Genomic DNA, 27777 nt, shown 5'->3' with positions numbered 1-27777 from the left:
AGGACAGTGATGTGCTGAATCCAGAACTATAGAAAAACTGGTACTTTGTCTCTGTGATATCTGAGTACTCACTTCTGATCCATAGAGCTGCTCCTGGAGTCCACCAGAGAGGGGCAAGTGGAGGAGGGCGTGAGGGTGGAACTGCTGAAACTGGACACAGAGGGGTCCCGTCCAATTGGAGAGATGTCAGACAACTACAACAAAGGCAGCACCAATGAGATTCAGCAGCAGCAGCACAACGGAGCTCAACGTTAGCTAGACTAGACGGCCAGCAAGCCCAGGATCTGCTGTCTCAGCCACCTCAGCCCTAGGATCAGAGGCGACGCTTTTTACATGGGCACTGAGGATCTGAACACAGGTTCTCATGCTTGTATGACAAGCACTTTACATCTGCCTCTGCCACAAAGAGCAGCAAAAGTCGTCCAAGATGGCTAGTACCTCATCTTTTATAAGGCTGATTCAAAGTCATTAAAGAAAACAAGCCTCTGTAACACAATTATTACTGCTCATAGGCAACGCACCAAACCCTTGGTTCTGTCCCCAGAATGAGGAAGAAAAGGAGGAAGGAGAGAGATGAGGGAGGGGGAGAGAAAGAATGAGAAGCTCTGTGTGTCTCTAATTAATTCTCCCTGCTATTACACAGCCTGCACACACACACCAAGCACCTATTGTTCAAAGCACATGGCAAAGTCCTGCACTCATGGAGCGGAGCATACATTAGTGAAGAAGGGAGACAGACTTTCAAACGTTGCAAGATGGTCAGGCCCATGATACACAGTTAGACCAGGTCGCAAAAAAACCCAAAGGAATGAATGAATGAATGAATGAACGAATGAATGAACAAGTAAATAGAACAAAACCAAAAAGTACCAGATAGTAGGGCCAGAAATATGTCTCAGTGTTAGACCAGGTCGCAAAAAGCCCAAATGAATGAATGAATGAACGAATGAATGAACAAGTAAATAGAACAAACCCAAAAAGTACCAGATAAAGGGCCAGAAATATGTCTCAGTGGTTAAGAGAACTGGCTGCTCTTACATAGGACCTGGGTTTGAGTCCCAGCATCCACACAGTAGTTCATGACTATCTGGGACTTCAGTTCCATGGGATCCAACGTCTTTTTCTGACCTCCACAGGCATCGGGTACAAACACAATGCACAGAGCTACATTCATGCAAAATACCCATACATATAAAATTAAAATAATAAGAAGGAAAAATAAACAAATGTTTCAGGGGTGGCTGGCCTGCTGTGGGGGCTCAAAGAGGCCCACTCCAAGCAGGCAATGGTGGGGCAGAAACCAGAAATGATGAGGGAGGCAAGCATGGGAATGTCTAGAAGAAGGTACTGGAGGTGCAGAGAGACCCAGGCAGGCAATAGCTGGGAAGGCTGAAGGAAAAGCCAAAGGGTTAAGCTGATTAAGGCCATGAAGGACACCCAGGTACTCTCAAGAACTATCACCTTTTGCTGAACCCATTAAGTCGAATGCCACCAACAGTTTCATTGTTTTGTTTCACGCAAAAAGCTTAGTACTTCCCAACATCACAAGCTCTTCAAAGGAAACCAAAACAAACAAACAAACAAACACCTAAATATTTCCTATGACAGTAATCCTACACATCCTAGAAGGCATCTGCCAACTTCAGAAGTCAGTGTTCTGACAAAATCAGAAGCCACGGCAGAGCATAATGTCACACCCCTTCAGATACAGTCTACACCCATGACTTTCTAAAAGCAGCACACGTTGTGACAATTTGGACCGCTGAAAAAGGAATGGTCCACACCACACCAGTGACGCCCAATGGCCTCAGCGTGCTCACCTTACAGTCACTGATGCTGCCGTGCACCTGGCTGAATTCTCGATTGAAAGTGTGGGTGAGAAGTTGCAGGCACTGAAATGAGAGATGGTAGAGAGTCAGTCAGTCAGGGCTGAACATAAACTTCCAATGGCTAAATGCAGTCCTGTATACAGGAGAACTAATATGTCCTATACCTATGCTAGCTTAGAATACCTACGAGTATGCTGAGGAAAGCTAGCATATGTCTAGTTAAGGCAGTAAAAAGCAAATGGATTTCAACAACCATCCTTAATACAACCAAAGCAAATTACTACAGACATAGATTAGAAGTGCTTATGAGTAGAGCATGGTAGCCCATGATAGCATTAGAGAAACAGGGGTAGATAGATCTCTGTGAGTTCAAGACTAGCCTGGTCGACATATAGCAAGTTTCAGGACAGCAAGGGTTACATATTAGAGAAACCCTATCTCACTAGGAATATAGCAGCAGAATCAGACATGGCAATATACACCTCTAATTCCAGCACTCAGCAGACAGCCAGGCACAGGCTGCCGCCAATTCAAGGTCAGCTTGATCTAGACAACAAGTTTCAGGTCAGCCAAGGCAACACAGGAAGACTGTGTCTCAGAAATACAAAAGAATCGACATCTTTCTAATTCTCAATTCAATAAAAGACATGGGTTGGGAATGTAGCTTAGTGGTAGAGTGTTTGCCAAGCATACATGAGGACCTATGTTCAATTTCCCACACTGGAAAACCAAAACCAAAACCATGAACCCTTCTGGTTTTCCTTCATGTTTTCCTAAGCACACTAGAAGACCACCTGACTACTAAGACGAGACACACACAAACCCGTCTAAGTTTTCTATCCTCTGTCGCCGCCGACTACAGGCGTCATCAGGCGACCCAGGAGTCATCCTGAATCCTTGCCTTCTCCATCCATCCAGTACCCTCGTCCCCTCTCTGAAGAGGCTTCGCGTTTCTAATGGACCATTGTAACAAGGAGCTCCCTTCCTCACTCTCACTTTCTGCTAAAGAAAACTCTTATTGTTGATTAGTTTAATGTAATTTTGGCATACTTACGGTCAAACTCAGGGCCTTGCACATGCTGGGCAAAGTACTCTACCACTGAGCTATAGACCATTAGTCCTACTAAAGAATTTGTAATCTTGTTTAAAATATGCAGGAACAAATAAACACCATTTGAAATATTTACATCATTCCCAGGACCCTCTGGGCCTCTGGATGCCCAAATAGGATCGATTCCATTTCCTGTCACTCTATCCCATGAATTCCCTAAGCCACTGAATACCCCTAACATGTGTTTCCGAGGCCAGCTCACAATACCAACTCTATAGGATACAGCCCTGTGAGGGTAAGGACTGACCCTTATTATTTCATATGTTCAATATGAGTATCAGTGTCTTCAAAGACAGCTGCTGACAATGATGGAACAGAGAGATTATCTCCGTGCCTGCTGGTAGGGACTCTAAGCAAAAACAGAAGGGATTCTCCACCTTTGTAGCCAGCTCTTTCTCTCGGTCTACCAGGCTTTCAATGTCTGCTGAGTCGTAGCCACTGCTCTCGCTCGGTGTGATGGCGCTTTCAAAGGTGGTGGTTGAGATCTGAGAAGAGATGCTGGTGGAGGTGCTAAGGGTTCCACTGCTGAGGCTGGGGGACAGTGAGTCACTCAGAGACTTAGGGATGCTGTCACCAAGTCTCTCCCGAAGCAGCAAGAAGTGGCGAGTTTTTTCCACCTGTCAAGAGGAACATCATTACTTAAGCCCAGTTAGTGTTTTCATATGCAGTTATGCTTTCATCACAGGAAATCAAAGAGCCGAGGGGTCACAGAGGGAAGGCAAGGGTAGGACTGGGTGGATGCTGTCCTGCCTGAGTCCCTGACGTGGCCCAGGCTGCCCCTGATACCTCATGCAGCAGCTCCAGCTTCTCCAGCTCCCACTGGTGTTCCAGAATGAGGCTGTCTCCACGAGGTCGCCAGCCCGCTAGGTTCTCCTCTCCCCGCACATATGCCACTGAGGTATCCAAGACTTTTCTCCTCCGCCTCTGCATGCCTAACATAAGAAAAACCATGATTTTTTTGTTTTTTAATACCCCAGAGAAAAATCTAACTCCAATTTAAGTCAAAACAAATTACTCTTACACATTTTAAAATAGCAAACCAAATCTGGCCTATGAGATTTTATTTATTAATAAAACTGATGCCAGGAATGGTGGTGCATGTCTTCTATCCATGGAGGGAAGAGCCGGAAGCAAGTAATCCCTGTGAGTCTGAGGCTAGCGTGGTCTAAACACTGAGTTCCATACTAGTCTGGGGGACACAGTCACACCATCCGTTAAAAATAGAAAGCTAGGACTGGTGAGATGGCTCAGTGGGTAAGAGCACCCGACTGCTCGTCCGAAGGTCCAGAGTTCTAATCCCAGCATCCACATGGTGGCTCACAACCATCCGTAACAAGATCTGGCGCCCTCTTCTGGACTGTCTGAAGACAGCTACAGTGTACTTACATATAATAAATAAATAAATCTTTAAAAAAAAAATAAATCTTTAAAAAAAAAAATAGAAAGCTAGGAGGTAGTGGTCCATGACTTTAACTCTAGGACTTGAAAGGCAGAGGCAGGTGGATTTCTGAGTTTGAAGCCAGTCTGGTCTATTACAAAGCGAGTTCCAGGACAGCCAGGGCTATACAGAGAAACCCGGTCTAAAAACTCAAAAAATGCTGGGCTCAGACCTAGGGTCTTGTGAAAACTAAACAAATGCTTTATCATTATTAATCTGTACCTCAGCCATAAACATGGATTTCTGACAATTTCCCTGGTAAAGCTGATGCTGTTGCTCAATGGTATGAGCTGAGAAATGATCTTTGTTAAGGCGGTGTAGTAAGCAGTTGTAAGGTTTTCTGAATAGCTAGGCTCCGTGGCTCAGAACCTGTGATCCTAGCACTTGGAAGGCAAGGGGCTGTTGTAGGTTGCAGGCCTAAACAAAATCCAATCTCAAGAAATGCTTTCTGGGCTGGAGAGATGGCTCAGCAGTAAAGAGCACTGACTGCTATTCCAAAGGTCCTGAGTTCAATTCCTAGCAACCACATGGTGACTCACAACCATCTGTAACGGGGTCTGGTGCCCTTTTCTGGTGTGTCTGAAGAGAGCAATGATGGTGTACTGGTATGCATAAAATAAACAAATCTTTAACATGTAAAAAAAGAAATGCTTTCTAAGCCAAAGATTTTTTGTTTTGTTTTGTTTTGTTTTTTGAGACAGGGTTTGTGTCTCTGTGTATCTGTGGAACTTGCTTTGTAGACCAGGTTGGCCTCAAATGCAGAAATCCACCTGCCTCTGCCTCCTGAGTGCTGAAACTAAAGGTGTGTGCCACCATGGCCCCACTAAGCCAAAGTTATTCTAATTCTCCTAACAAGTTCATATTTCACAGCCTATTGTAGCTTGTTGAACACCATTTTTATAATCACATTATATGCCATAAATCAAAGAGTGTATTTTACCACTCCATCACTATAAAACTGGCTTGTAAAATACTAAAAGACTTTCTTCCTCCCAACATGAATGAGTCTCCAATTTTTTTTAGTAATATTCCTGAAGAATATGGTGTGGTAAGAGCTTACCTGGGCTTCCAGTATCCGCCATTTTGCATAAGCTCAGCTCATAGATCCCAGTCACTCGGTTGCTATTGAAGATAAATTAGAACAGCTGGTGAGCTTCTTGTAGCACAAACTGGGAAAACCCTGGGTTTGCTTACTTAATAAACAGCATGTCTTCTTGATGGCTACAACTCCACACTTAGATACACACCATTTTCACTTTTATTTATTTATCTGTGAGTGTGTGTGTCTGTGTCTGTCTCTGTAGGCATGCATAGGTTGGAGGTCAGCTTGGGGACTTAGTTTTCTGGTGCCATCATGTGGGTGCCGCAGCTCAGGCGGATGGCAGGCTCCTTCACCCGGGGCCATCTTTCTGGTCCTAGTTAAGACACTGATTATTTTTTATTGCTAACTATTGTTTGCTTATTTACATTTTTTCTCTTAGGAGATGCCTATTTTCAGTATGATTTTGATCACTGTTATTCCAATATGATGAACAGAACAGGGTACACTAGAAAAATCTACAACATAAATGAGAAAACTAAGAACCGTTCTTGACATAAGAGAAGAAAATGTCTGACTGGAAGGAAATGATTAGCAACAAATTCTGGACACTGCAGGAAGGGACTCAACCTTACTGCATTATAGTCATTCTTTATTCGTGAAGATGAGTGGTGATATTCAAGTATCCAGGCCACACAGTCTCAAAGGTATATTTTTGTGTACCTTAAATATGTACAACAACTCTTACATAGAAGAAAATTTCAATGGCAATCTATTAAAAATATGAGTAATAGTGACAACGAGTCCTTATTAACCTGCTCTGGAAGATTTACACAGAACACTCCTCTTTCCTTCACCGCTAACACTGTATGAAATGCCACCATGCAAGTCATTGCTACTCAGGTGTCAGTGACTCAAATGTTTATAGATGACAAACTAACTCGCAACAGAAGCTGGGGTACCTAAGGCCTGGTGTTTCTGTTGGACTAGGACAAAACTGGAAACTAGCTTGTTTCAAAAACTTACGAGTCTGGAGACTTTGAGTAGCCACTACCAAAGAGGTTTCGCAGAGAACGTGGTGGTGAGATCTTGGCATCTCGGGAATAGAATACCATGCACACATCCTTAGTGATGACAGCCGGCTGGATGCAATGATCCAACTGCAAACAGACAAGATAAAGTGCTGAGTGACAAGGAGAGCAGCTGTGGTGAGAGGCTGTACAGCAGTGGATGAGGAAAGCTGGCTCCAGCTGTGGAGAGAGGTAGGCTTCTGCTTCAATGATTCCCACAGCCACTCAACAGATAACAATACAAGGTCAGGTGCACACGTGATAAATGCATATTTTCTTTTGAGGGAAAATCCTATCATTGCACACTTTAAAAATGAAGAAGCCAGGGGTGGTGTCAAATGCTTTGAATCTCAGTACTCAGGAGGCAGAGTCAGGTGAATCTCTGTGAGTTCAAGGCCAGCCTGGTCTACAAAGAGAGTTCCAGGACAGCCAGGCCTATACAGAGAAATTCTGTCTTGAAAGACAAAACATAAAATAGAAAGAGAAAGAAATAAAGAGAGAAAGAAAGAAGAGGGTGAGGGAAGGAAGAGTAAGAGGGGGAGAAGAAGAAGGAAGCTGAAGAAAAGAAGGGGAGAAGGACGAGGAGGAGGAGGAAGAAGAAGAGGAGAACGAGAAAGAATAGGAAGAGGAGGAAGGGGGCTGGTGAGATGGCTCAGCAGGTAAGAGCACCCAACTGCTCTTCCAAAGGTCCTTAGTTCAAATCCCAGCAACCACATGGTGGCTCACAACCATCCTTAACAAGATCTGACTCCCTCTTCTGGTGTGTCTGAAGACAGCTGCAGTGTACTTACATGTAATGAATAAATAAATCTTTAAAAAAAAAAAAAAAGGAAGAGGAGGAAGAAATACATGAAAGTGAGACAGAGAAGCTCATGAGAGGACACAGAGCAGTGAGTGACAGCACAAAAGTTAGAATCTGGCTCAGATCAGGCATGATGGTGGATGCCTGTAATCCCAGTGCCTGAAAAGCAGAAACAGGAGCAACAAGTCACCTTCAGCTACACAGGAAGTTTGAGGTGAGCCTTGGATACAGAGACTCAAAGAAATAAAAGCAGAAGGACTCAGGCTTGTTCCAAGACCTGGAACTAGTCTCTGTTACGACCAGGAAAATATGGTATGAAATTGTCTTAACTGGTGATTGGTTTCCTGAAGCTTAAATGATCAAAAAAGTTGTGCGATTTTGACTAAATAGAGCCCTGGATTAGAATCTAAAACAATCAGAACAGCTAGCAAAGTAAAATCAAATAAACCATTTAAAAATACGGAGGGGAAGCTGGGCGTGGTGGCACACCCCTTTAATCCCAGCACTTGAGAGGCAGAGGCAGGCGGATTTCTGAGTTTGAGGTCAGTCTGGTCTACAAAGTGAGTTCCAGGACAACCAGGGCTCTACAGAGAAACCCTGTCTCGAAAAACAAAAACAAAACAAAAAAAGAATACGGAGGGGAAGGGATGAAAAAGTAAGCTGGATTTTTGCAGACTGTTCCTGTCACTGCCTGCTTCCCAGGGTCTGCTCAAGTTATGGGTTCCTTACCTCCAGATAAGCAGATAAGGTCATGTAGATCTTTTCTCCATAGGGTGTCACTCGGTTCAGAAGGAGGGAGTTATGTAGGGAGCTGTCCCATACGGCCTCGAAACGGTAGAAGGTCCTGAGGTCAGAAAGACAATGTCAACCCGAAGTAGCCAATGGTAGCAGAGGGACTGCTACTGGCCGTGTTCTAAGGAATCCCATGCCAATCACTGCCATTCTCCATGTATCTCACCCTAACAGAGGCAGTGTCCATCTGTTAGGGATACTTAGTTGTGCACCTCATCCCTGCTTTTTGATAAAGCTTTTGACTGCTAACATGACCACAGTGGCAGCACTGGCAGGAATGGGGTACACGGCTGCAGCTCCAACACTCAAGCAGAGGCAGGAGGACTGCTCAAGTCTGAAGATGAGTTTGGTCTAATTTCCAGGTTAGTCTACCAAGCTCCAGACTGGCAAGGACATAGCACAAGACTCTTTCTCAAACAAAGCCAGCCCCATCGCCAACATAAACTATGAGAACATTCAAAAGGAGTAAGAAGAATGTAGACAGAATCTGAAAGAAGACGTCCAAGTGAGCGGCCCTGTCTGTTTTAATAACAGGTAAGAAGGATTTAGCTAGGCCTGGCAGCACACACCTTTAATCCCCGGTGTATATATATATATATATATGTGTGTGTGTGTGTGTGTGTGTGTGTGTGTGTGTGTGTGTGTGTGTGTATGCAGAGGCAGTCAGATCTCTGAGGTCAAGGCCAGCCTGGTCTACAGAGTGAGTTCGAGGACAGCCAAAACTACACTGCCTCAAAAAAACAAAACAAAACAAACAAAAACCAACCAACCAACAACAACAAAAAAAAAGAAAATGTAAGGACTCAGTAACAGGTAGGCTTCAGTCCCATATCCCAGAGATCTAAACTTAACTGGCTGCCTCTGCAGACTCTTAGAGACACTTTAAATACCCAGGATGCTCCAAGGTAGGAACAGGCAGAATTGAATTATGAAAAACATTATTTCAGCGAACAAACCCAAGTTGATCTATCAATAGTAGAGAAGAATTTTATAACAGTAAAGGTAGTTTTTTTTTTTTTTTTTTTTTGGTTTTTCGAGACAGGGTTTCTCTGTATAGCCCGGGCTGTCCTGGAACTCACTTTGTAGACCAGGCTGGCCTCGAACTCAGAAATCCGCCTGCCTCTGCCTCCTGAGTGCTGGGATTAAAGGCGTGCGCCACCACGCCCGGCTAAAGGTAGTTTTTATCATTCATTCCTTCTAAATGTATCTGAAAATCAACCTTATAGTTAAGAAATATAAGTTAAATTTAGCAGACTGCTTTCAGTTCTTCAAGTCTGAGGATTTTTCTCCTGGCGATATGCCAGACAGGAGGCACTGGTGGCTGCACATAAGTCCCCAGGCCTGTGTCACTTCTTCTTGGAACTCGGACACTTCCTGGGGAAGCTGCTCTTCCAACCCCATCCCCTCCCAACGTTCGCCCTCAGGAAGAGCAGAGCTCATCCCCTCACACAGAGAGACTGTTTATGTACCCACTCCCTGCCAACCTCATTCTCCCTTCCGCCTTTCCAAATGCTGAGCTCACTAGTTCTGTCTTTCTCGATTTCCAAAGGCAACTAACTAACAGGCATATCTTCTCTCTAAGCACACCCTGTGCATCTTCCTCCAGAAAGCATGGGCAGAGAAACCTCTCTGAAGGGGAACCCCCTGCCCACAGCTCCTATTGCCAGTGCCCAGAGCTGAGGCGTGGCCATGCCCATCTGCAGATGTCCTTATTCAGGTCTTTTCTGGAATGTGACTGTTTCTCAGTGTCAAGTTGTTGAGGCAATGAGTGTGGGACAAGAAAATTCTCTATCCAGACTCAGAAGGCACACAGCAATCATCAGTGAGATTTGGGTCATCAAGTGACCCTAAGTACAACAAAAATGGCAGACAAGGAAAGCTTCTCCATGGCTTAGCGATTCAGCAGAACACCTTCATGTACTCAGAATGTGGTTTAAAGGTAAGTATTTCAACTTAGTTTAAGAAATTCTAATAACGGGAAATGCCATTGATACTGCACAGGCTGGCCTCACACTCAGAGATCTGCCTGCTGCTGCCCCCTCAGTGCCGTGATACCATGCATGGTGGCACCAGCTTCTTACATATGGTTACACTTTATGCAAGTGCTTGTGTGGGGGGGGGGGTGGCGGGGGGGGGAATGGTGGGGAGGGGAACTACTCTCCTGTCAACTGAGGTGGAATGAGCCTCCCTAAATGCCTTTCACATGCCTTTAACCTTGATACTCTGGACAGAGGCAGGAGAATCCTGTGAGTTCAAGGCCAACCTGGTCTATCTGGTGAGACTATCTTTTTTTTCTTTTTAAACTAACAACATTTTTTCTTGCAGACTCAACTCCTAAAGAGTCAATCTGCTCTCCGTGGAGTAGGCACAGAGCAAAACGAAGTAAGTGTGATCTGCAGCAAACTTTCCAAGCTATGAAAGAGGTGGGATAGAGCGAGGGGGAAGGAAGAGAGAATGTCAGAAAACAAAGCCTGAGATTTCACAGGAGATGTAAAAGATTCTATTTTAGAATGTAAAAAAGAACAACCTGAAGAGGTGTTTAGAATGTAGTAAATGGAATGAGACAATAATTTAGCGCACTAAGTCATTCGAGAAGTCACGTCTGAAGCTGTATACACATCAGGACAGAGTACCAGGGCATTCTTAGACTACAAAAAAGGTCTTGCTCTGTTCTAGGTAATGCTTAGGTTTATGCAGGGAAGAAACTACTGGATTAAAACAGGAACCAAAGCAACAGAAGACATAAAGCATTCTGGTAAACTAGAACCTCTAGGAGCAAAAAAGCAAACAGAAAATACCTAGGAATATCCTTATCAAGCAAGAACCTGCAGAAACAGAAAATGCCTTCGTTAGTCCAGCAACCAAAAGACAGACAGAAAGAAAAACAAACAAATATATATGAAGAAATAGAAACACACAGAGAAAAATTATTTTTAAAAAAGGGCAAAATAATGGCAAGAAGCGAACTGAATTTCAGTGGACAAACAATGAACAGAGAATTCTGGGACACAATTTGATAAGGGACTTAAAGTGACGTGAATCCTTCTCTCAAGAGACTCATTAAGAAAAAATGGCTGGGCGTGGTGGTACACACCTTTAACCCCAGCACTCAGGAGGCAGAGGCAAAGGCAAGTGGATCTCTGTGAGTTCTAAGCCAGTACAGTCCACAAAGCAAGTTTCAGGACAGCCAGTACAATTATACAGAGAAATCCTGTCTAAAAAAAGCAAAAATTTAAAAACGAAAAGAAAAAAGATGGACTACAAAGGAATATGGAGATCAAATCTTTAATGACACCCCTACACACACACACACACACACACACACACAAGCTGTGACTTAGTACTGGATATGGTAAGAAACTGCTGTAGAGCTAAGAGAAAGCCAAGGCTTGGTTAACCCAAGTGCAGGCGTGGACAGAAAGGGAATCAGGATTTTGTCAATTACTCTCTACTGTCAATGTGTTAGAGAAGCCCTCTGAGGCACATATATAGGACAACCAATCTGCAGATCTATACATTAATTTCAACACTAGCCCTTAAACAACCTCAACAGCAACTCACCATGTTAACCTACGAGCCTGAGAGGTGAACACTGGCTTAACCTGGGAGGACCTAGAATCTCCTCGGAGACAAATCTGCAGGCATGCGTGGGAGACTGTCTAGGCCAAGTGAACTGAGGTGGAAAGAGCCTCCCTCATGAGACCTGTGCCATTCCATGGCTGCGGTCCAGACCAGTGCTCACCGATCTCTGCTCCTTGGCTGCAGATGCAGTGAGACCAGCTGCCTCAGGCTCCGGCTGCCTACATGACAGCCTATATTCTGGAGCTGTAATCAACTTCTCCTTCCTTAAGTAGCTTTGCCACGGACTTTGTCATAGCAACAAGACAAGTGACTAAACAGTTCTCTGTCTCCAAACTGGAATAATTCTAAACTAGAGAGGTGTGCCATATACCTAGACAATTAATCTTAAAAACTGGGTTGCTTAAGAGTTCTAGAATATACCTGTTCTTAAACATTGTTTTAAATGTATATAAATATTTTCCCGCATGAAGTAAGTATACCACATGTATGCGTGGTGCCAGAGGAGTTCAGAAAGGGTAGTGGAACTGAAGTTCTGAGTTGCAATGCGGGTCTGGGAACTGAACCTGGATCCTCTTGAAGAGCAGTCAGTGCTCTTAACTGTTGAGCCATTTCTCTAGCCTTCTTAAATCTTTTTATGTCAATTGTGTTTATTATTATAATAATTTACATTTAATTAGTCATTAGGCATATCAATGAAACATAAAGGTAAAAAGAACTTTCTGTGAAGACCAACTTAAATGATTTTTCCTAACATGAAAAGTGGAATTGTTTAATAGCTGTTGAATTTAGATGAGATTTTTCTTTAATTTGAGACAGACTTTCACTCTGTGGCCCACAACAGCTCTGACTTTCAATCCTCTAACCCTCTTCCTTTTGGTTTCCAGTTCTTGTTCCACCAACTGTAAAACCACACGATACAGTAGGAGTGAAAGATAGTCAGCAGTCCAACAAATAACCCCATGATTAAAGGAAAGACTTGACCTATCGAAAGAATTGATAACTTAATGTGTACACTAAAAGCTTCAATTAATACAAACACTGTTGAGGCTGGAGAGATAACCCAGCAGACGAGGGCCCCAGTGTGCCTCCCAGGGCTCATGTGGTTGATGAAGAGAACCGACTCCAGCAAGGTGTGTGGCCTCTGACACACCCTTCGCACATACACACAAAGTAAAATGTGTATAGATTAAAAAGTTCAAGGTGTCTATCTTTCATTATTCTCAACTTCAGCCAACTTATTGAAGCTGAATTCACTTTATATATCACCCAGCCTGTTGCTGGGCTCAGGTTAGAGGACTTTTCAAGGGCATCTCAGAGCAAGCAGGTCCAGCACCGGTCAGGGTTTCAACCTGACCCCATCTACTTAGCAGAGGAAGGCAACAGTGACGAATGCCATCTGAACACTGGCAAGTGAGTCGTGAGGTGTCTCTGCTGACTTCAGAGACATGGTGTTATGTATGGTCTGCCCAGGAAGAGGCTATGGCACCCTCTCCCCAGATACAACACCCACTTGCACTCGGCCCCCTTCTCACAGGCCCTGTCAGCTCTCCTTACATGCAGAAAAACATGTTTGTTTGTTTTTCCTTCTCCTATACAAAACTGCAGTCCAGAAAGAAAAAAAATTAATCTTGGCCCAAACCTATTCATTCTGTTTCTGCCTCCCGTCTTATTCCCGCACGCCCCCTCTTTTCCCAACACTTACATAAGCAAGTTTTCCAGGGCATAAAGCAGCAGAGAATTAATTCCATAATGCAAAGGCAGTGTCCTTGGCCCATACTGGTTCTCCAAGACAATAACCTAACCTGGAGGTGGAATTACAGGCTGCCCCGAGTCACATGATGGGGGACGGGAATGGGATTTGGGTCCTCTGAGAGCAGTAAGCACTTTTACTACTGAGTAATTTTTCCAGCTCTGAAAACAGAATTTGTTTGTTTGTTTATTTATTTAAAGACATGATCTCTCTATGTAGTCCTGGCTGTCCTGTAGCTTCCTATGTAGACCTGGCTGGCCTTGAACTCATAAAGACCCTCTAGTCTCTGTCTCCCAAATGTGGAATTAAAGGTGAACAGCACCACAGCAGAATTTCTGAAGTAACAAGGAAACTTTCTTCATTTGCACCAGGAGTCATTAGAAATAGGGATTTAATGTGAATCCGTCACCCAACACTGGCGACGCTTCTGTTACGCAGGGTTTCCTACCTGCTGGAGCTGTGGGCAGACTTCAGGGACTTAGCAGAGATGATGTTGAGGGAAAGGATAGCATCAACTGCAGCTTCATCTACCTCCGGTTTATTCCTAATCCGACCTAAAAGAAGGGATAAAAGAAACCAGAAGATAAGGACATTAAAAGATAAAGCATAACTTTGTTAAATCAAAAGGTCTGGTGGCTCAGGCCCATCATTTTAACAACCCAGCAGAACGGCCACAAGTTCAGGGCCAGCCTGGGCAGCTTAGTTACATATTGTCTTTAAAATAAAAAAACGTACGAGGGAGTAGCTTAGTGGTAGAACACGTGCAAGGCCCCTGGTTCAATCATCAGTACTGTCTCCTAGTGGAAGAGCATTTGCCTAGCATACCTGCATGCACGCAAATACACACTCACACTCTCTCTCTCTCTCTCTCTCTCTCTCTCTCTCTCTCTCTCTCTCTCTCTCTCTCTCTCTCTCTCTCTCTACCAGATAGTCATTCTCCTCCTGAGCCACAGCCCCAGCACTCAAGAGAGCTTCCGACTTGTCTGGCAGTGGTGACGCACACCTTTAGTCCCAGCACTTGGGAGGCAGAGACAGGTAGATCTGTGAGTTCGAGGCCAGCCTAGAAGAGAGTTCCATGACAGGCAAGACTACATGGAGAAACCCTGTCTTGACCCTCTTCCCCACCACCAGGAGAGAGAGAGAAAGAGAGCTTCAAACTCAAGGTATGTATTTTTTCCACTTTGTGTTCTCCAGTTTTCCATACCTCTCCTGCACTGAGCACAGAATGCTGCCATTTCTAAAACGCCAGGCTCCCTTAGCTGATGGACTGCACTCACCTACCACCAGCTCTCGGACATCTTTCCAGTGGAGCTCACTGCCCTTCTCGTGGATGATGGTCACGGTGATCCGTCGCTGGATGCCCTGGGCAATGGGACAAGATTACAGTTTAGGAGAATGTGTTAGAAAATGAACAAGCCAGTTGCTGGCCTGGTTTTTTTAAGAGACGCTTTGTAGCTTCACACCTGTAATCACAGGATGAAGCTTGAGGCCAGATGGATTCATACATCCTGGGAAAGAGATAGAGAGAGAAAGAGAGGCAGGGGTGGGCCTGGGACAGACAGACAGACAGACAGATACACGTGCAAAGGTGGAGAAGCAGAGACAGACTAACAGATTGACTGAGACCCTGTAATATGCTCTAGGGAAATGAAGCTCCCTGCAACATGGATACCTGGACAAGAAATTGTTTGTTTGTTTGTTATAAGATTTATTTATTTTTATTCTTATGAGTACACTGTAGCTAGCTTCACACACACCAGAAGAGGGCATTGGATCCCATTACAGGTGGTTGTGAACCAGTATGTAGTTGCTGGGAATTGAACTCAGGATCTTTGGAATAGCAGTTGTTGCTCTTAACCACTGAGCCATCTCTTCAACCAAATAAGAAATACTTTTGAGCATTGGCTAAATTGTTTTTTAAAAGACTGGATTTTGCTATGTAGCTCAAACTGGCCAGGAACTTACTAAGGAGCCAAGACTGACATTGAGTTCAAAATCCTCCTGCCTCTGCCTCCTGAATGCTGAGATTATAAGTGTAGTAACACACCAGGCCTTGAGTATTGTTTTACCAAATGAGCAGTGTACATTTACAAAGCGTGTTTTTAATCTGTTCAGACTTTCATCACTGACCTCATCGGGAGCTTCTGGCTGGTCTTGGTGGCACATGCCTGTAATCTGAGTACTTGGAAGACCGAGGCAGGAGGATCTCTTACATTCAAGGACCTGGGCTACACATCAAGACTCTGCTACAAAAATACAGTGTCAAGGACATAGTTCTCAGTGGTAGAGAACTTGCCTAATGTGAAAGGGGTTCCAGATTTAATGGCCTACAGTCAAAACCAAACAAGTCAAGAAGCAAACAAAACAAAACAAAACAAAACAAAACAAACCAAGAGAATCAAAAGCCCCCATGGCGAGGGCTGGAGAGATGGCTCAGAGGTTAAGAGCACTGGCTGCTTTTCCAGCGGTTCAGTTCAATTCCCAGCAACCACATGGTGGCTCACAACCATCTGTAATGAGATCTAGTGTTCTCTTCTGGCCTGCAGGCATGTACGCAGGCAAAGTACTGTATACATAATATATAAATAAATTTAAAAAACAAAAAACATTGTCAGGTTATGGTGGCTCAGACCTGCTAACCCCATGATCAAGAGGCTGAGGCAAGAGAGTCACCCTAGGAGTTGGAAGCTGGAGGACAGAATAAGAATCTGTCACAAATGGATTAAGAATACAAAAGTAAAAGACAGTGAGACACAAGCTATGAAAAGTATTGCGATATGGTCATTGAACTCCACTGTCTCCATACCTTGGTACACTGTGTTCTGACCACAGCCATCTACCACTGCCTCTCTCCACTCTTCCTAATGCCCCACCTTGTCTGTCCCCTCCCGGCTTCACATCCTTCTTTCTTGCTAACATTCATCACCCAATTAGTGTTGAACACTGTGTGGTGCGGGGTCATTTCCCAGGGAATGGATCACTTACCTGTATCCATATCCATAAAGGAGAGAGACTTCAGTAGCAATCACCAACTAATAGTGACTCTGTCAAGGATGAGGCCTTGGAGGGAGGCCTCCCCCGGACCCTTTTTCACAATGGCTAGTCTAAAATATACTTACACATATTTTTGCTTAGTTAAATAATTTGAAGTAGAGGACCTACTCCTTTGAGGTGGGAACACCTTTAATTCAGATTTGTTGTTGTTTTTGAGACAGGATTTCTTTGTGTAGCCTTGGATGTCCTAGAACTAGCTCTGTAGGTGAGGCAGGCCTCCAACTAACAGAGATCAACCTGCCTCTGGCTCCCAACTGCTGGGATTAAAAGCTTGCTCCACCACTAGCCAGCTATCCCAGATCTTTAAAGTTGGGAAGACACGCATGTATTCTGGGCCATACTTCTCTAGAAGGACACAGAAGAAGGAAGCCATGTTCTTTGCCTGCTTGTTCTTGCCCTTCCTAGCAAGTCCACTCCTTCACAGGCATTACACACTACTTCTTGTGGACTCCAGAGTATGCTGAAGACCGGCTGAGATATCCAGTCTGGTGGACTGAGCAACTGCTGGATTATTGGACTAGCTGGACCACAGCATGCAAATTATTCTAATAAAGCCGGGCATGGTGGCGCACACCTTTAATCCCAGTACTTGGGAGGCAGAGGCAGGCAGATTTCTGAGTTCGAGGTCAGCCTGGTCTACAGAGTGAGTTCCAGGACAGCCAGGGCTGCACAGAGAAACCATGTCTCGAAAAAACAAAAAAACAAAAAACAAACAAACAAACAAAAAACCCAAGTTATTCTAATAAACCTCCTTTCTCTGTGTCTCTCTCATTCTGTCTCTCTGTCCCTGTCTCTCTCTCTCTCAACTGATTCTATAAGTTCTATTACCCGACAAAACTCTGACTAGTACAAACAGAAACAGTATTTGATGTTTTGTATTCAATTCCCAGCTATTTCCTACCCTGATTTTAAAAACAGGGGGCCAAAACAAACAAAAATGTCCTCCCACATTCTCCTCTCCAAATATAGATGAAGAACTGAGAAATCCGTTGTTCTAAGACGTCAGTACCTGGTGCAGCAAAAATGTCCCCTGGCAGGGCAAGCCTGCAGTATGGTCAACCACAGCTGGAATATACCTATAAAAATAAAACACAAAAGACAGAAGTTAGAACTACTTCACCTGCCAAGTCTTCCTGGGTTGTAGCCAAGAGAAATCTCTGTTGTTCTACACTCTGCTCCACATCTGACCCTGTGAGGCATGTCACCACAGAGCCATGTGTACATATCTATGTCTCAGCGTCTCTGCCTGACTGGAGTGTGAAAAGATCTCCATCTTTTTTGTTCCATCTCTGTCTATTGCATAATAGTTCAGTAAATAATGAACGTTACAGAACTGAGTGGAAATCGGAAATCAATAACTTCCAGTTCTACCTACAAAGCTCCAGAAAGCAATCACGTCAGCAGACGCCATCACTTAACCACTTCAGCAGACGCCATCACTTAACCACGTCTAATGCTGCACATCTGGCTGTGGAAAGCCACAGTCTTCAGACGACTGTCAACTGAGGAGGTGCAGAACTCTATTTGACACAGGGTCATAAGCACAGCAGACACTAACAGTTTTGTTTTTTGCTTTTTTTTTTTTTTTTTTTTTTTAGGTTTTTCAAGACAGGGTTTCTCTGTATAGCCCTGGCTGTCCTGGCACTCACTTTGTAGACCAGGCTGGCCTCGAACTCAGAAATCCGCCTGCCTCTGCCTCCCGAGTGCTGGGATTAAAGGCGTGCGCCACCACGCCCGGCTTGTTTTTTGCTTTTTTAAGACAGGGTTTCTCTGTGTAGCCCTGGCTGTCCTGGAACTCACTCTGTAGACCAGGCTGGCCTCGAACTCAGAAATCCGCCTGCCTCTGCCTCCCAAGTGCTGGGATTAAGGCGTGCGCCACCACTGCCCAGCAGGCAGACACTAACAGTTAACGGAGCTGATCGTCACGGATGGTGGTTCACCACTGCCCGGCAGGCAGGCAGACACTAACAGTTAACGGAGCTGATCGTCACGGATGGTGGTTCACTGCATGATACCCAGAGGAACACTACACTAACAGTTACTCCTAATCTGGGCTAATGGATGTAGCTGCTTGAGTCTTTCAGGAGTAGTTCTCTTTTGTGCTTTTCCCAAGGCATTTCAGAAGCAACTATAAACAATAGTTGCACTAATTATTTATTCTAACCCAGCTCACAAAGACAAGGAAGCTTATGTGTATCCACTTAACTTAGGAGACTGGCTCTTTTTTAGGGACTATCTTTGGTCAATACAACTGATGGGAGTTTCATACAGGTACAGGCCAAAGGTACTGCAAAACATCCTACAATGCCATAGTGGTCTCAATACTAGAAAGGTGGAAAATTTTAATCCAGGGATTAAATTTTAATAAAATAAAATCTTAATCCACTGACCTCATTGAGATTGGTATTCTAATTTTAAAAGATTGCATGATTTATTCATTCATTTGTGTGTGTGTGTGTGTGAGACATTACCATGGCACATGTGTAGTTGGTTCTCACCGTCCACCGTGTATGTCCCAGGGATCAGACTCAGATTGTCAGGCTTGTCAGGAGTGCCCAGATGTGCTGAGCCTTCTCACCAGCCCCAGAAACCTCCATCTGAGCCTGGAGCCTGTTCCTCCAATCTGTTCACCAGGCTTAGTTAGTAGAAGCACCATGCTGTTGTCTTCCCTCACAAGCAGGTGCATCTGGTACCCATCATAGTGCTGTCGCTACACAATCCCACTTGACAGCCTCGGGCAAACACCTCACTCAGAGACAAGTAGCAAGGCACCCACTTTCAATCCCAAAGAGGAATTGGACAGGATAACGATGCAGGGACCCAAACAGGCTCAAAACTATATCCCTAATTCTGAGATACTTTATTGAGAAATGTATTTAAAATTGGACTTACTCTCCAGTAGGCTCCAGTTCACTGATCTCAAACCAAACCAGAAGGTCGTACTTGCTCATGCTTTGCCCAAGGCTGGTTTTGTTCATCGTGTTTAACTTAGTAGCTGGAACTTTAAAAAAAAAGTATTTATAACATGTCAAAATCTGTTCCTAGTCAACTCAACGAAAGTATAAGCATCTTTAGTGTCAGTCTTTAAGAGGATAGATGTGAAGGATGCAGGGAAAGTCCAACACTAAGTGTTATTCGTGTCTCTAATCTAGAGCACTGAGTTCCCCCTTCTCCAAACAGTTTCTAAACATTAGAAGAAAATGTTTTTTTTTTTTTTTTGTTGTTGTTGTTGTTGTTAAATAAAATAAATGTGCTTTACAAATCATTAAAAATCCTTTGTTTTCTAGAGTTTCCTGTTTGGGGGCATGGTATCACATCACAGCCACACGGGGAGATGATGCTCAGGAGCCACCAGGGAGGGCCTGCATGTCACTGGGGTTGTCTGCCAACCCAGGTCTCCCGACCTCCACCTATATAACAATCACCAAGAGTTTAAAGATGGTAAAATCGAGGGTCACACCCCAGTGAAACAAATCATAATGCCTCTTGGGTGGGTGTGATTCTGCCTCCCAAGGCTTGAAATTCTCCAATGATTCTGAGACCATCGGTCTGATCTGCAAATACAAGGACCTGTAAGTACTCATCTGCTACACTTCCTTCAGATTTAATACTAACGCTATGTGGCTTTGGCTAAGCTGCTCACTCTGTGGGTCTCTCGTCAATTCCTAAAACGTGGCTCCTATTTAGTCTCCTACTTTGAAAAGTATTGTGAAGGCTCATTAGCATAACGTATATGAAGGGGCTTCAGCAATCATGGAGCTTTTCGCAAATGAACAGCCCCTTGGTGGAAGTCACCAGCTGTGCTTCACATGTGCTGGGGCTTCTAATAAGGAAACTGGATACTGTTCTGGCAGCCATCTCCATAAGCAAACCCAAGTACTCAGGAAAGAAAGAGGGGCGGGGAAGATGGAAGAGCAGAAGAGGGAAGGATCATAGCTCAGTGATAAAATGACTAACAGGCTCTAGGCCCAGGGTTTGATTCCTAACACTACAAACAAAAACAAACAAAAAGCCAACTACTAATTAAAAAAAAATCAAAATATGAAATACTATTGCAAAAAAAATACAAACAAAAGTATCCGTAGGGGTGAAGCCGTAGGTGAGCAGGAAGCATGCTTGCCTGGTACAGATGGCGTTCTAGGGTTAATCCCTAGCACTCCATGAACTGGGTAGCAGGTGCACACTGTGCAGGCAACTCTACGGATGAGACCGGTAGGCCAGAGCTCAAGATCATCCACAGCTATAAAGGCAGTTCAGACCGGCCTGGACTAGAGACCTTGTCTCAGGGGGGAAAACAATCAGGGCATCTTATCCTCAGGGAGATGTGAAAGAGAAGGAGATAAAAAAGAGGTATTCCCTACAGTCTCCCTAGAGTAACTGTGATGTGATCTTGACAATGTGAAGAGCTCTACAGTAACTAGGGAACAAACAGAGATATCAGTGCTTCACATATGTCCAAGTTGGTTCTACATCTAAGGCAGGGCTAGTTTATCTACTAACCATATTGCTTGGGTACCCTCTCATTCTGGAAGCTGGGAGCTGGCGGAAAGAGAAAAGGCGGCAGTGAGCCAGCCTCATTGTGGAAGGTGGCATCATCAGAGGAAGCTAGCACGCTGGCGTGCTCAGAGAATGTATCCAACACATGCACATTCACATAGCCAGCCACGAGAAACCGTATCAGCTCAATCTTTCTTTCATGCTCTGAAGGCCGATGGGGATGGGAAAGATAGAGGGAGGAGAATGAGTGCAAGGCAGGGGTGGGGATTTGGTAAGTGGGCAGTAAGGAAAAAGAACAAAAATAAAGAAAAGTGAAAACAAGCTAAATGAAGAGAAACAAATCCTGGCATTCCATTGTATAATAGGGTATCTGTCATCATTTACAAAGTGCTACAAGAAAGGAAAGTGAATATATCTACTACAAACAAATGAGACATGCTTAAGATACAGATATGCTAGTTATACTAAGATGTATGTGAGTGTGTATGTGTTCCTCAAAATATATACTTACAAATGCATCATCCTATATCTTAAGTATGTACAATTATTATGTGTAAATCAAAAATAAAAGTCCCAACAACAAAAGTAAACGTGCAGAATAAATTTAATATGCAAAAAAAAAATTTTTTTTTTTTTTTGGTTTTTCGGGACAGGGTTTCTCTGTGTAGCCCTGGCTGTCCTGGAACTCACTCTGTAGACCAGGCCTGGCCCCGAGCTCAGAAATCCACCTGCCTCTGCCTCCCAAGTGCTGGGATTAAAGGCGTGCGCCACCACCGCCCGGCCAAGAAATGTTTTTACTGACAGAAGTAATCACATATAAAGCAGAGAGATTTAAGAAGGAGGGGGGAATATTCAAGTCTGGATGAGATGAGCAGAGAGACAGAGCCTAATTATTTCTGACCTCATCTCAGATCAGGTGCCAAGCACTCCTGTTCCTGTTAGAAATATACAAGAGGACAGGAACACAAGGAGGCAGAGAAGGAACTCCAGTGTGATGCTTGTCTGGAAACTGTTCAGAAGAGATGTGTGCACAGAAAAGGAACTGCAGTGTGACGCTTGTCTGGAAACTTCAGAAGAGACGTGTGCACACGAGAGAGCATAGCGGCGGCTTACCTGGCTTGGAGAGTGGCATGGGTGGGGGGAAGAATCTCCGAGATGGCTGAGGTGGACTGCAAAGAGAGGAGGAGAGCAACGTGAGGTAAGTGGGGTAATGGCATGCATGCTTAAATCTTTTGTTTTCTTTCAGGCTAGCCTTGAACTCACAGAGATCTGCCTGCCTCTGACTCCCACCAGGGCTGGAATCAAACAAAGGCTTGCACCCACTCCCCAGCATTCTGTGCTTAAATATTCTTAAGAAAAGGGATACCCAACACAACCCCACACAGAGACCAACACATTTTGATAAAAGTCCTCCTGTAAATTTCAACTGGCATTGCCATTTCCACCAACAAAAGGTCACGTCACTGCCAGGTATGGTGGCTCACACCTTTAATCCCAACACTCACTGGCAGAGACAGAGACAGAGACAGAGGCAGACTGATCTCTAAGTTTGAGGACATCCTGGTCTTCCATAGTGAGTTGTAGGACAGCCTAGGCTACATAAAGAGACCTTGTCTCAAAAACAAAGGCTACATAAAGAGACCCTGTCTCAAAAACAAAAACAAAAGTTATGCCACTGATCTCATGAGCTGTAATGACTCCACTGTGAGTCTCTGCGTTTTGAAGAAAGGCTGTCAGAAACAACCACATGTGTATTCTAGCTCTGCTGGACCGACTTTCCACTCTATTAAACTTTTCTTCTTATAACAAAAGGAAGGTACTTAAAGCCATCTGGACAGAATTCAGCTTGCTCTACATCAAGTTAACTTAGTGATTGGTTAGCTACAAAAGCGTAGTGACAACTCCTCTGCATACCTCAAGAGTTCTTTTCCAAGCCGGGCATGGTGGCGCACGCCGTTAATCCCAGCACTCAGGAGGCAGAGGCAGGAGGATTTCTGAGGTCGAGGCCAGCCTGGTCTACAGAGCGAGTTCCAGGACAGCCAGGGCTATACAGAGAAATCCTGTCTCGAAAAACCAAAAACCAAACAACAACAACAACAACAACACCCCCAGAGTTTTTTTCCAGGAAGCAAGGAACTAAAACCCAAACAGCGACAAGAAAGTTTTGCCAGTCTCCCTCAGACCTGTTAAGATCTTGTCCTTGCAGATGGAGTGGGTGCTGCTGGTAATGCCCAAAGACCTCAAATACGATGGGCTTGGTTTTGATGTAGTCCACAAACGACTCGGTGACCTCCACTGCAATCTAGAAAGAAGACCGTGACGTGAGCTTAGGGTAGGATCGTGACAGGCGGGCACAGGGGTGTGCTTCCAGCACTGTGAAGCATCCTGGGCGTGCTGGGCATTCCACCACACAGGACAGGCTTTCCTCTGCTCCTCACTCCAATGTCACTTTGCCAATGTGATGGTTTGTATATGCTTGGCCCAGGGGGTGGCACTATTAGAGGGCGTGGCCTTGTTGGAGTAGGTATATTACTGTGGGCATGGGCTTTAAGACCCTCATCCTAGCTGCCTGCAAACCAGTCTTCTGCTATTATCCTTCAGATGAAGATGTGGAGCTCTGAGCTCCACCTACACTATGCCTGCCTGGATGCTGCCATGCTTCCACCTTGATAATGGACTGAGCCTCTGAGCCTGTAAGCCAGCCATAATTAAATGTTGTCCTTACAAGAATTACCTTAGTCATGGTGTCTGCTCACAGCAGTAAAACCCTAAACTACTAAGACACCAAGCTTTGGCATTCTAGACCCTCCACAGTGCAGCAGAACTGGCCTTACTCTACTGATGCTCATTGTTTTAAGACTTGCCTGTTGCTCTTTCTATCTGCTTTCTCTGAGGAATGGCCAGGAATCTGCTGGGAAGGCCCTCCCCCCACAGCCCAGGTGGTTGGTAAAAGAGGTAAGAAAAACACGAGTTGGCTGTGGCCTATGAGCAAAGGCAAGGCCAAGTTTGACTCACCAGCTTTTCTTTTCCTGGCCCTTTATTTCTCTCTACCTTCTCTTTCTACATAACCATTTTTCCCTTACACAGGAGAGCAACTTAACATTTTCCCATATAGAAACTGTTCCCTTTTGAATTTTCTGACTCATTCTCAGGTCTCCATACTCTATCTATATTCTCCTTATTAGTTCTAAGCTCCTTGGGGACTTCTGTGGTTTTATGAATCAGAGGCTTGTTGAATGGCTGACCAGTATTCATCAAATATGTTTTATATTTTTAGTTATAGGTATGTGCATACGTTTGGGGTGTGTGCATGCTGAGTATGTGAATGTCCTCAGGGGCCAGAAGAGGGTTTTGGATCCCTTGCAGCTGGAGTTATAAGCAGTTGTGAGCCAACAGATGTGGGCTGGGAACCTAATTCAGGTCTTCTACAAGAGCAGATACATACTCAACCACAGAGCCATCTCTATACCACCGAAGTTCATGCTTTATTTTAATTTTATTTTGATTGTCCCTTTTTCTCTGATTTTCTGTATTTCAAATTTTTGTTTTTGTTGGAGTTCAAACCTAGGACCTTGTGCATGTGAGGTGAGTACTCTACCAACTGGGCTACAGCCACCATAGCCCCAGCCTCTCTCTTTGACTTTATAGAGTACAAAAAAAAAAAAAGAAAGAAAGAAAGAAAGAAAGGCAGGAGATGGAGAGGGGGCTCAGCGGTTAAGAGCACTGACTGCTCTTCCAAAGTTTCTGAGTTCAATTCCCAGCAACCACATGGTGGCTCACAACCATCTGTAATGGGATCTGACGCCCTTTTCTGGTGTGTCTGAAGACAGTTACAATGTACTCATATAAATAAAATAAATAAATCTTTTAAAAAAAATCATATTCAAACTGATAGATCATTTCACTGGGAGAGTAGACGCACACACTCAGTGGCACCGATAATTTGCACCTTGCTGTTCCTCCTCTGAAGGCTGCCTTACTGTCCTGGCCACCATCTCTACTGTTCATTCTCTCTGCAGAGCTCCCCCATCCAAGCACAAAGGAGAGCTCACACCTTACATGACCATCCTCCCTTGGCCAACAAAACCTGAGAGACACGTGGCAAAATGTTCAGGTTACTCACGTTCTGTACATGGTAAAAGCCCAGGGGACTTCCTCTTCCATTGTTCTTGAGGGGTTCAGTGGAGAACGCTTCATCATGCCGATGCAAAAAGCTTAATAAAAAGACAGACAGATAAATACTGCATCAAAATTCATCAGACCGTGAAGCCCAAGCTAGTCCCGAACTCACAGAGATCTGTCTGCTTCTGCCTCCAAGTGCCAGGGTAAAGTGTGCTACTGTGTTAGCAAAGTCTGTTTTAAGAGCTCACTTTGGACTCTACAGGTAGAAACATACTAACAAAGCACGTTTTTTGTTTTTTACTGAGCCAATGATTGTCTCTTTGTGTGTCAGCGTTTTCCATACCAGACAGAGAGTATTTCAGATTCAAAACTGGCTGAGAAATTAAATCACCTGATTATTGATGTACGTGGACACATATACAAGCTGGAGTTGTAAGCAGTTACAGAGAGTAAAGAAGTCAACTCCTGTAGCAGGAGATGGTGGTGCATGACTGGAAGACGAGCCCTCAGGAAGAGAGGAGGGGAGGGAGGACTGCAGAGCTCAAGGCCTATCTTAAAACAAGCCAACTACTCCCAACTCAAAACCCAAATGAACAAACCTACCCCCCAACCCAAGAAACAAATAAAAAAATCTACCCCTCAACCCCCCAAAACAATAAGCCTACCCCCAAAACCTAAAAAAAATAAATGAACATACCAAGTCCACCAAGACCCCCAAATCAAGCAAACCCACCCACATCCCCTGAAAAGAAATTAGCAAAGTATAAAGTCCTGTTCTTTCGTAGGTTTTGTTAGTTTGTTTTGCTGAAAATGAAATCCTACTATATAGAGAAAACTTGGAAATTTGAGCCTCTGTAAGAGCAGTAAGACTGCCCATAGTAAACTGGCTAGGAATCTACTATCTAGACAAGAGATGCTCAAAAGCCATCTCTTCCAGGAAGTATCCTGACATAAACTCTATGGTTTTGTGTTCTGATGGCAGCAGAGACCTACTTCTCAAAAGTGACAGAGATGCACTGTGTGCCTGTTTCTCCAGAAAACAGCAGTATTCACCCATGGGATTTGACACACAGATGACACTCTAAAAGGCCAAATGGCAAAAAGAATACATTAAAAAAATTGGCTTAGATTTAAGTGCATGAGAGTTTTCCTTGCACGTATGTGTATGTACTACATGTATGCATGTGTACCACATATAAGCCTGATGCCTACGGTGGTCAGAAGAGGTGGAGTTTAGAATGGTTGCGATGCACTCTGTGGCTGGTGAGATCTGAACGGGTCTTCTCCAAGAGCAGCAAGTGCTCTTAACCACTGAGCCAGACTCCAGTCTCCAAAGGGTGAAAAGATTTTGAGTGGCAGGAAAATATTAGTAGTTTGGCCTTGATTGTCACATCAGTTCACCGGGTCCGAGGGGACAGTACCTCTGCCGAGTGCTCCAGATCAATAGTGATTTATAGCCGACACTCCACATCCCAGGCTTATGCAATATCTTTCTTTGAACTCTTTTTAAAAATACACACATTTGCCAGGCGGTGGTGGTGAACGTCTTTAATCCCAGCACTTGGGAGGCAGAGGCAGGTGGATTTCTAAGTTTGAGGCCATCCTGGTCTACAAAGTGAGTTCCAGGACAGCCAGGGTTATACAGAGAAACCCTGTCTGGAAAAAACCAAAAACCAAAACCAAAAACAAACCAAAAACCCACACATCTTAAATTGTTTATTTTATGTATAGATTATTTTACTGTATGTGATTGGTGTTGTGATAGTGCACAGGGAGCGGCATTATTAGAAGGTATGGCCCTGTTGGAGTAGGTGTGCCACTGTGTGTAGGGGTTATAAGACCCTCATCCTAGCCGTCTAGAAACCAGTATCTGCTAGTAGCCTTCAGATGAAGATGGAGAACTCTCAGCTCCTCCTGCACCATGCCTGCCTGCCTGGATGCTGCCATGTTCCTGCCTTGATGATAATGGACTGAACCTCTGAACCTGTAAGCCAGCCCCAGTTAAATATTGTCCTCATAAGAGTTGTCTTGGTCATGGTGTCTGTTCACAGCAGTAAAACCGTAACTAAGACGGGTGTAGCTCATGGACATGCATTTGTGCCCACATAGACCAGAAGAGGGCCTCAGAGTCTCTGGAACTGTGTTACAAATAGCTGTGTGACCCTATGTAAGGGCCTGGTAATTGGACCCACTTTGGAAGAGCAGCTAGTATTCATAATCACTGCGTCTTCTCTCCAGTCCCTTAGGCGGTATCTCTGTATCCTTCTTTTCACTATGCCTGTCCTTTCCTTCCCTTCTTGTTCCACAACCGCCACTCTATTTTTTCTTCTCCTGGCCTTATATACCACAGCTGCCATGCCAGAGGCCCCGGTGAGCACTAGTGAGCCGGGACCACCTTCTCAGTGGCACTGATAAATTCTCTCTAACGCTTCAGAACTTCCCTACCCTCATCCCTCCACACACTCATACAGTGGTTGCTTTTATTTACAAAGTGCTAAATATGTAAAACTGTTGGGTAGACAATTTGTTTAACTGTTGTTTTTTTTTTTTGTTTTTTGTTTTTTGTTTTTTGTTTTTTTCGAGACAGGGTTTCTCTTTATAGCTCTGGCTGTCCTGGAGCTCCCTTTGTAGACCAGGCTGGCCTCGAACTCAGAAATCCGCCTGCCTCTGCCTCCCCAGTGCTGGGATTAA

At 44.4% G+C, this 27777-nt stretch overlaps 1 protein-coding gene across 9 annotated transcripts in view; it reads right to left on the bottom strand.

The window, feature by feature from the left end:
* Positions 1–27777, bottom strand: part of Kif1b (kinesin family member 1B) — a 128050-nt gene that overhangs the window by 7841 nt on the left and 92432 nt on the right. For all 9 annotated transcript variants that reach the window (XM_029476042.2, XM_029476046.2, XM_085838589.1 and 6 more), the window contains 14 exons: positions 25088–25178; positions 23148–23266; positions 22078–22133; positions 19360–19468; positions 17477–17543; positions 14691–14775; positions 13862–13967; positions 8019–8133; positions 6444–6577; positions 5439–5500; positions 3727–3872; positions 3318–3557; positions 1821–1892; positions 73–194 (listed from right to left, as the gene is read on the bottom strand). In XM_029476042.2, coding sequence (XP_029331902.1) covers positions 73–194; positions 1821–1892; positions 3318–3557; positions 3727–3872; positions 5439–5500; positions 6444–6577; positions 8019–8133; positions 13862–13967; positions 14691–14775; positions 17477–17543; positions 19360–19468; positions 22078–22133; positions 23148–23266; positions 25088–25178 — 1524 coding nt within the window. The remainder of the gene's footprint in view (positions 1–72; positions 195–1820; positions 1893–3317; positions 3558–3726; positions 3873–5438; positions 5501–6443; positions 6578–8018; positions 8134–13861; positions 13968–14690; positions 14776–17476; positions 17544–19359; positions 19469–22077; positions 22134–23147; positions 23267–25087; positions 25179–27777) is intronic.

This window comes from Mus caroli, unplaced genomic scaffold (genome assembly GCF_978045245.1).
Source record: "Mus caroli unplaced genomic scaffold, Mus_caroli_1 scaffold_6, whole genome shotgun sequence".
NCBI lineage: Eukaryota > Metazoa > Chordata > Mammalia > Rodentia > Muridae > Mus > Mus caroli.
This window is presented reverse-complemented; position numbering and strand designations above follow the sequence as displayed.